The sequence below is a fragment of the Camellia sinensis genome, chromosome 1 (assembly GCF_055761805.1).
Source record: "Camellia sinensis isolate YWXY chromosome 1, ASM5576180v1, whole genome shotgun sequence".
Lineage (NCBI taxonomy): Eukaryota > Viridiplantae > Streptophyta > Magnoliopsida > Ericales > Theaceae > Camellia > Camellia sinensis.
The window spans coordinates 140,611,110-140,621,566 of NC_138961.1; the positions used below are offsets into that span (position 1 = coordinate 140,611,110).

At 31.9% G+C, this 10,457-nt stretch overlaps 1 protein-coding gene across 1 annotated transcript; it reads right to left on the reverse strand.

Moving 5' to 3' along the window:
- Window positions 1-8,356: 8,356 nt before the first annotated feature.
- LOC114313808 (uncharacterized) lies at window positions 8,357-9,873 on the reverse strand. The gene is made up of 2 exons (XM_082885451.1): window positions 9,537-9,873; window positions 8,357-9,104 (listed from the first exon to the last, which is right to left on the reverse strand). Exons 1-2 carry the CDS (start codon window positions 9,696-9,698, stop codon window positions 8,541-8,543), a joined length of 726 nt encoding a protein of 241 aa, XP_082741577.1. The 5' UTR covers window positions 9,699-9,873; the 3' UTR covers window positions 8,357-8,540.
- Window positions 9,874-10,457: the final 584 nt, after the last annotated feature.

Consider the following 10,457-nt stretch of genomic DNA (forward strand, 5'->3'; position numbering starts at 1 on the left):
CAAAAAGTTACTAAATTAACCTGTTTCCAAACGTGGCCTTAGTTCACTTTTTAATTTTTTAGGAAAAAATATACAGAAATATAAATAGAAGAGTTGACTTTTTAATGGTGATTTTTTTTACTTTTTGACTATTAATATGTTACCAAACATACTTGGTCATGGATGACCTGTTGAGGGTGGATACTCGGATGCAACTTCAGCCCTACAGACACTGGGGGACCAGCGGGGCTCAGATGTGAACTAGGATGGACCGGCAAAGGGGTTCTATTCACACTCAAAAAATTATTAAGTATCCTTAATTTCTAAGTACACTCTGTTTAATTTTTTAAAAATTTATTTTACTCTCATTACACTATTATTTTTTCCAAATTATTTTTAAGGTAAACCCAAATAATAAATAATAAACAAACTAAAAAAATTAAATTCTTTCAAAAAAAAATTCAATATAGAAAATAATTCTCAAATACAGAGGGGAAAAAAAAACTTTTATATTATAAATTATCTACAAGAATGCTCATGGAAAAAGTAAAAACCAAACTTATAAATAAGAACAACTCCAATAATTGTTAATCTAATTACTGGACCTTTTATTTTTTGTCAAAAAAAGATATAGAAAATAATTGATGATGTTCTACAAAAATTGTGAAACCCCTTTATATGAATACTTATCTCATTATTGATGGGTTGTTTCAAAAAACTATTTTGATTATTACCTTCATTCATTATTTGATTTTGTTCAAACTTTCTTTTAGGATTTAAGGTTTCAAAATAATAAAAAAAACAATGATGTTAATGATGATGGTGAGTTTTGGTAGAATGAATTGGAGTTTTGGAGGGAGGAAGAAGAAGAAGAAATAACTTTGATCTCTTAAGAAAGAAGATACAAAAATTTGAATAGGAATAACTAATTAGTGTGTATTGTCCTTATTAGTAAATTCATATTATGGATAGGCCCTAGGGATGGTAACGGATCGGAACGGGGCTGCGGATTACACTCTCCGTCCTTGATCCTCGATGTTGAAAATTCTCTCGTCCTCGGCTCTGGCCTCGATCCCCGACAGGGAATTTATCATCGTCCCCACCCGCGCCCCCTAACGGGGATCGGGTTTCCCCGACCCCGAATATTTCCCGGTCCAAAAAAAAAAAAACAAAAAAAAACAAGACAAAGATCTTCTCCATAGATTGCATCACAAACATCCAGATTTGTCCAAATTATTTTTATCACCATAATCTCTCTCTCTCAAATAGTTCTTCACATTGTTTTGTTCACAGCATCTGTGCATGTGCTCTTCGTTATTTGTATATACATGTATATATATATAGAGAGAGAGAGAGAGAGAGAAAGTTACAGGGAGAGAGTCGATCAAGCTACTTCTTGCCTTAATCTTCCAAACCGAGATCGAGATCTATAAACCCTAACTCTCTCCGGCAGAATGCATGGAATGATGGCAGCGATGGATCGATCTGTGACAACTGAAGAGAGAGAGGAGTGTTCGGAGATCTTGAGATCATCAGAGATCTGGCACCGACGAATCTGAGATACATGATAGCGCCGATCTGAGATAGATGGAGGCGCGGCGCCGAAGCAGACGTCGAAGATGAAGGCCATGGCAGGAAGGCGGTGATGAAACCCGTCGGTGGGTTATGAAGAAATGAAACGATGATTACACCTGTGAGAGAGAATGAAACGGATATATGTATATATATATATATAGAGAGAGAGAGAGAGAGAGAGAGATTTGAGATCTGTGATGTGAGAGAAGTGAAGTCAGTGTGTGTGTGAGGAAAAACACTAAACATATATATATATATATATATATATATATACGGGGATGTTTGGGGATAATTCGAGGCGAGGCCGGGGCTGAGAGAACCTATCACCGTCCCCGGCCAGAAAATCGTCGGGGATCCATTTTTCAATACTAGCCCCGACCCTATGGGGATAATTTTCGGGAAAAAAAAACCCGACTTATCGCGGCGGGATAGGGCGGGGCGGGTCCCCGTCTGGCTGAGTTCAAATTATCATTCCTAATAGGCCCAGGGTAAAAGAGCCCATAGTGACCTAACCCCAAGCTTAGGTTAGGAAACAGATTAAAAGCAATAGTAAGGCCATCTCCAACGGTTCATCAAACCTTGCATCAGATTTGAAATTTGGTGAAAAAGTCACTTTTTGGAGCTCCAATGATTTCAGCAAATTGGTATCAAAATGAGAATGAAACAAAAAATTCATCAAAGTGAGAACAGGCTCTAGATTTCATTATTTTACTGTGCTTTACTGTTGGGGGAGACCAACCGGTCAACAAGCCGGATGGCCGGCCGGTTGACCAACCGGTCGACCGGTTCCCTTTCAAATAGGTAGGTTCAAACAGGTCAAAAGGTTCAAATAGGTTTAAAAAAAAATAAAATTAGCCTTACCGGTCGACTCACCGGATGACCCTTCCCTTTTGATGTACCGTTGGAACAACCCATATCAAATTAAGAAAATCAGAAATTTTTTACTCAAATTTGATGAAAAAAGTAGTGAACAGTTGAAGATGCTCTAATGCTATAATGATTCTTTTACTACATTTTATTTGTCATCAGATATGAAGTAGGCACTTTAGTTGCATATAATGTTAGAATGATCATCTTGTCATACTACATTTTATCCAGTAGCTAATGTGGCATACACAAATTAGTTATATATTAACGACGATAATGGACTCTAACCGGCTAATATGTGCTACATCAAACGGTAGATAAAATATGATGAGATGAGATGAGAAGATCATTCTAGCATTATTTTAAAAGCTATCACAACCACGTGGTGCAACCGCATGTGGCTTGTAACTGATCTCATTAGTTAATGAGGCTTGACAAATAAAGGAAACCTTGAACCACAAGGAACTACCCTTACACTGTGTTTGGTTAGGGAATTTGAGAAGGAATTTGAAAAGGAAAAAGTTAGGTGAAATGTGAATAAAATATACCTACATTTCACTTAGTTTCACACACCTTTTTCATTTCTCTTTCCAAATCCCTCCCCAAATCTCCCAACCAAACACAGCATTAGGTAAGTGAGGGCCGGTATATATGGGATTTGTAACTAGCCCAAAAGGTAAGCCAATCTTTTAGGAAGTAGCTTTTTACCTAGCTTTTAGTTTTTTACCCATTTTAAGTCATCACCTCTCACATTTTTTACTCATAAAAACACAAAATAGACTAAAAAAGTCAAAAAGTCAATTTTCTACCAACTTCCTAAAATCCTTTGTTTTTGACTGGCTCCGACGTCACATTAGAGCCTCTTGAGACTCATTTCCTTGCTCATTCGAAGTATTGGAAGCTCGGAGAAAGTTGACAAAATTTGGAATTTCACTTAAGCATGAAGTTGGTTTGGTTGGTTAGAATATGAACCTAATTTCTCTTCTGCATAGAGCATAACCAAAATCATAATAATTGAGCCTAACTTCTTTGAAGATGCTTATGTACTTGCTGCATAAAAGCATAAGTAACCTAACTCCACATCTCTATCAGCATAATTATCTCATATTCCCCAGTATTTGCAAATCATGTTCTGCCTCACTTTATCCATGGTATATTCGAGGCACGTCCTCAAAGTAAGAAATTATACAAAGAATGAATTAGGGACTTCTGTACCAAAATCTCTGGAAGAAGAAATGATGTTTATATTCTTGTACATTTCTAATAATATTATGAATGAAATTGATGAGAGATCAGAAGAACATTCCAAAATGCTATTATTGGTGCCAATGAGTTGCAAAAAATTGTTGGGTGACATGACTCTTTATGGAACATCTCTAATTATATTCTATTCTGTTGTATGAATCTTGTCACATATAAATATCTTAAAATAAAATAAATAGATCCACAACTATGGGGGGGAAAAATCAAAGGTGGCCCTGGGGGCATCACTGTAGCAACACTATTATCTCATGCGCATGTACTTTGGCTCTAAAAAATTAAAAAATTAGTAATAAATGGGGTTGTTTGGGATGATCTAAATAAGTGCACTTTTTGACTTTTTATGAAATATGGGTTGGATTTGGGTTGGGTTTGAAGTGATGTGTTAGAGAGATGATGTGACTTAAATAAGATGATGTGACTTAAATAGGATAGTGACTTTTTGACTTTTTGTCTTTTTCAAGACATGCCAAACTTAGCCTAAATAGAGCTCATTTCGCTGAAATTGGATATTGCATAGGTGTAGGATCTATCATAACTAAAAAAAGATGATTAGAATTATATATGGATATAGTGAATTTTACATGTAGATAAAGGTAGTTATTGTGTGAAAACACATAAGAAGTAAAAATAAAAATAATTACAAAACATTAGTAAGACATGATAGAAAAAGAACCGTTAGTGAAAAATAAAAAAATAAAAAATAAAAAAAATAAAAAAAAAATCTTATGAAAAACAAAACCAATAATGCAACTATAAGACCTAGATATTAGAGCTAACTCAATGGAGCAAATAACCCTCGGTAGGCATCTCACAAGGGACTACTTGTCTACTTCTACGCGTTCCATATTATATTATTGTGGAGGAATACATATTGCTCTGTCCTTTATATACGACATTAATCACTTATAGATAATTCCATGTTGAGTAATTTCAAAAAAAAAGTGCATTTAAGTGTATAGATAATTTTTACAGATAAATATGAAATAAAATATGGATATCATACGTGTGTGTTGATTTCTAACCTCATAACTAAATATATCTCATCGTCAAGATCTAGGGAATTTAACTAAAGAGCAAACGAAAGCATAGATTAAGTCAACACTTGCGCACAAGAAAAAAAGAAATATTGCGATGGCTCGCCTATCCAAAGACACTTTGACGCTCAAGTCAGTCAACTTATCTCACAAGATATTGGCACAAGTAAAATAACTATCAATTAAAAGTGTACCTTAGACTCAAAGTGTCTTACTTGTTAGGATTCAAATATAACACTTATCTTGCACTCTGAGCTAGATAAGAAAGATCTTAATTAAGAGTCTCATCTTTGTTGAATCAGAGTGCCTCAACTCACTTAGGACTTTTGTCCTCTATCGACTATCTTGGACTCTGATATTGCCGCACCATATCTTGACAATATCATAACAACCTCGGCGACATAGCCCGTCCACGTAGCACCTTGGCTACGACCTCAGCTACGTGAACTATCCAAAAAATATGTCCCCACATCATCATATATGGTGAATCTCCTGTATGAGATTCACCATAGAATGACAACAAAAATTAAGTGAGAAATAATGGGGGGAGAAAAAAAAAAAAAAAAAAAAGCTCATTTGTTTTGAAATTTTTGTTTCTCACAAAAAAAAAAATGCTTTTTATGATAAATGAAATTGATTAGTTGCGTATTTTTCTTAATACCGAGCAAAAAGTAAGAGAAGAAAAAAACTCACTCACATTTTTCTATCATATGCTTTGCTTCTTTACCCATCCGAAAAATAGCGATATATTTTTATAAGAGAAAGAGGTATTCATTCGAAAAAGAAAGTGAGTGTAAACTATTCAATAATATAAGTCATAATATTGAAATCAAGATTTTATGTAAAGTAAAAACATCAATACGTACCTATATTCTATAATTCACCGATATATCTCAATTGGAGAATTTTATTAGGCATTCGTTTGAGAAGTGGGTTGACTTGTTAGTTTTTTGGTTTTTTTTAGTTATTTTAGTCTGGGACTAAAAAGTCTGGTTTGGGAAGGACTTTTTAATTTTTTTGACTTTTTGACTTTTTGGTGAAGTGTCTTTCTGTTAAATTACCAATATGCCCTTTTTGGCTTTTTTTTTTTTAATTTTGGGTTTGGATTTGGCAAATTTTGCTTATATGTTTATTTATTTATTTTTATTTTGGTTTGGAATTGGCGTATTTTGCTTAAATTTTTTTTATTTTTTTATTTTGGGTTTGGATTTGGCGTATTTTGCTTAAATTTTTTTATTTATTTTGGGTTTGGATTTGGCGTATTTTGCTAATAAATTTTTTTTATTATTATTTTTTTTATTTTGGGTTTGAATTTTGGCGTATTTTGCTTAATTTTTTATTTTTAAGTTTTTTATTTTCGGTTTGAATTTGACGTATTTTGCTTAAATTTTTATTTTTTTATTTTGGGTTTGGATTTGGCGTATTTTGCGTCCATTTTTTTTTTGTTTTTTTTATTTTATTTTGGGTTTGGATTTGGCATATTTTGCTTAATTTTTTTTTTAAATTTATGTTTTTGTCTTTTTTTTTTATACATTAATTAGTTCTTGTTCTTTAATTTATGTTTTTTGCCTTTTTTATTTTTATTGGTATACAATAACTTATTTATTTATTTATTTGTAAATTACGTGGCGAATGGTAATTTATGTTTTCATGTTTTTTTTTAAATGTTTTTGAATGAGGCGTATTTTTGTCGTTATTTTTTTAAAATTTACAATTTTGTCATTTTTTTATTCACTCACATTAATTTATGTTTTTTTTTACTTTTTTATTTTTATTGGTATACAATAACTTTTTTTTTATTTTTCAAAAATGAGTTTTCATGTGTTTTATTTATTTCTAAATTACGTCACGAATGGTAATTTATGTTTTTATGTTTTTTTTTAATATTTTTGAATGAGGCGTATTTTTCTCGTTATTTTTTTTAATTTACGTTTTTTTTTCATTTTTTAAGTTTTTTCTTGTTATTTTTTTTTAATTTATGTTTTTTTCATTTTAAGTTTTTTTTTTTTTTTGGAAAATGGTTTTTTCATGTGTTTTTTATTTTAATTTTTATTTCATTTTCTATGAAATGATAAAAAGTGAGGTTTTATTTTATTGTCCTGTGTATTTTAAATAATTTAATTTTAATTTAATTTTAAATATTTAATTTAATTTTAATTTTAATTTTATTTTAAATAATGTAAATAATCTAAAAAATTTAATAAGCAAAAAATTAAAATAAATATTCAAAAAAATTAAATCATAAACATTTAAATAATTTAAATATTCAAAAAATTATTTTAACAAAAAAATTTAAATAATTTAAAATGTTAATATTTTAAATTTAAAAACAACTCTACACTCAAATCGTAACCAAACACATAAAATAAAACTCAATTAATAAATTATTTTTAAAACTCATAACCAAACACATAACTCAAAACTCCATACTACTTTCACAATTCTACACTCCAAAAATAACCAAATACATAACAAAAAAATTAAAATATTTAAAAATATTTTTATAAATAGAGTTTGAATTTATTTTTATAAAATATTTTAACAAAAAACAAAAAAATGCTTTAAATTTTTTTTTTCAACTTTCTTTGTTAAATTTACGAAAAGGTGTGTTTTGGAAAAAGGTTTTTTTTTATTAATTTTTGTGTTCTGCAGTTGAAGGTGATGTCCAAAATTAACATGTGGGGGTAATTTCGTAAATTGATCTTGGCATTGGCTGTTAGGCTACACCTGTGGAGGTTTTGTCCCCATGTGGCTAAAAAAGCCACCTTTGTCGTGACATGGCTATTTTAGTCCAAGTTTGGCTTCCTAAACACCACCTATACCTACTACATACTATATATATTTTTAATTATGTTTTTATTTTAAATTATAATTAGTTTTTTTCTTTAATTATGACGTTCATATTTAGTTATGATTTTTTTAATTTTTTAATTATGACTAAAAAAATATAAAATTACACCAATTTTATAAGGTGCACATATCATAGTCTTTTCCATCTCAATCACAGAAAATTATTCGTTTTCAGAGTATCACGTGTCTGTATTCATTAATCAATCATCATTTAATATACCATTTCATGTTCCTCAAGCACCAACACAATACCCCACCTACCTACTGACCTTCCCTACCAATCACAATGTTATATAATACCAAATATTTATATTTTAAAATTACTGAATAATTATCCCACAATCACACTTCTCCGATCATAATAATTTTCTTGACAAAATTGAGTCAGTAGAGTATTCTAATCCATTCGGTGACAATTATAAAAACAAGACAAAACAAAACAGTTGGTATAAGCCAATGCACAGTGTCACCCTCAAATTGTTCCGAGCAAGGATCCTCTAGAGTGATTTTTTCCTAAAGTTTCCTAGAGTGCTACATTGTGTGGTTGAGATTTACTGGCAAGTCACATCAATTTTTCTGATGTGACTTGCCAGTAAATCTCAAGCACACAATGTAGCACTCTAGGAAACTTTTTTTCCTAAAGTTTCCTAGAGTGCTACATTGTGTGGTTGAGATTTACTGGCAAGTCACATCAATTTTTCTGATGTGACTTGCCAGTAAATCTCAAGCACACAATATAGCACTCTAGGAAACTTTAGAAAAATTTCACTCTAGAGGATCCGTGGTGAATTGTTCCTATTCTTATTTCAACTCTCTGCACCACATACGGATATTAAAAGCCACAAAACAAAAACTAGTTAAGATGAACAGTTGAATTCAACTTAAGTTGAATCCAAATCACTCCTCTGTCTCTATACATATGTGCCACTGCCACTAACAAAACGCTTACCCAAATCACCCCCCCGTTCTGTCCTACGCATCCACGTTCCTATGATCATCTTCTCCATCAGAAGCCCCAGCAACCCACCCAAAGTCCAAGGTCACATCCAGATAATAAAGCAAGAAGACCAAAACAACGCAGCTAATAAACATGGGTATTGGCCCGAAAATCCAAAGAAACATAGGGAAAGAGAAGTAGAAAGCTCGCAGACCCAATGACCAGAAATAGCTTCCTCTGTTCACAGTCCACCCCACATACTCTGCTGTGAGATGAATGCTATGATGATCACGTAGATCATTCATTTTCTTGAATGGGACATTGATGAGCATGCTGGCGTGACTGTAATACCTGATGGATTGCACATTGAACAAGAATGCTACCCAGAAGCAGACTAAGATTGCGAAGAATTTGATGGAGAATCCAAGCTGGCTTCGGTCACCGTAGACGATCTTTCCGGCGGACCGATTGCTGCCTCCGTTGGCCATCAAGATGGCGACGACAGAGCTGAGCATGATGGCGGTGGATGCTAATAGGGTTGATGCCATTATGTTGTTTCTCAGGGTTTGCACCGCTAAAATTCCGTTCTTCGACACGTCCTGAAATTTGAACAAATTTGGATTTCAATGGTACTTCCGTCTCAAAATAATAGTTGATTTTGATAAATTTAATTTTTTTAATAGTATAATTATTGCACTATAAAAAAATTAATTTTTTAAAATTACACTTTAATAGTACATTTTTTTTTAAATATCACTTGTCATAATTATATTTTTTATTTGTATTGTTAATGAATTTTAAAAAAAAATAAAAATAAAAAATTTATATTATTTTAATTTGAAAATGGATTAATATTTTAAAATAATAAAAGATGAAATAAAGCAATAATATTTTGGAACGAAGTGAGGAATAAAACCCATTTCAGAATTCAGATTGTAATCAAAATCATAGCATGCATGAGATTTTTTTTGAAAATGATGACCAGGTGTATGAGAAAATGAATGAAAGAGACAGAAAGAGAGGGGGCAGACCTCCATCATGGAGAGAACCCAGAAGCGGCGGTTGATGGAGTTGATGCCGATGACGGTGCGAGAAGGGTGATTGACGACTTGATAGAGGAGCCAGATGTGGTAAGCCAACATTATGAGGAGGCCTGTTGGTACCAGAATGTAATCAAGTAATTGTCTCTCCATTTTTTGAGAGTTTTTGTGAATTGATTCTGAAGATTGAAATCAAAATGCTGACCTCTGTTTGAATTCAAGATGGAAGATGAAAATTCTCTGCGCTTGTGTTTGTGTTATAGGATTTTGGGTGTCCTTGTCAGGAGGAAATGTTTAAGGAAGTATTCATAAAGCAGTCGGGAAGAGTGGGAGCAAAAGAAGGGATAGAGTTATATATAGAGAGCGAGTCTAAGAGTTAACACGGGTGTGTTTATGGTAGTGTGTAGCATTGTTGACTTAGGCCAAGTTTGGGAAGACTAAAAAAGTGCACTTTTTGTCTTTTTGGACTAAAAAAATTGAGGTTGAAAATATGGATGTTTGGGTTAACTTTTTGACTTTTTATTGAAAAATGTGTAATAAAAAATTGTAAAAATTGATTTGTAGGGAAAAATTTGAATTGGGAGTTGTGCAGCCGTAATTGTTGACTTTTGGTGAATAGTGTTAACTTTTTAACTTTTTGAGTAACTTTTTGTCTTTTTGGCTTTTTTTGAACTCCCCAAACTTGGCCTTAGTAAAAAGAAGAGAGTTTTTTTTTTCAAAAATTTAAAAAAAAAAAGAAAAAAGAAAAAAGAAAAAAAGAAAAAAAAGTTAATGGGTATGGATAGAAAACCAAATAGTCAAATCTCATGATAATAAAAAGGCAAATTACGACGGCAATTCTTATAATTTGATTTTTGTTTTATTTATTTTTTAATTTTAATTGATTTGATTTTAATTTTGAATTTGTAATTT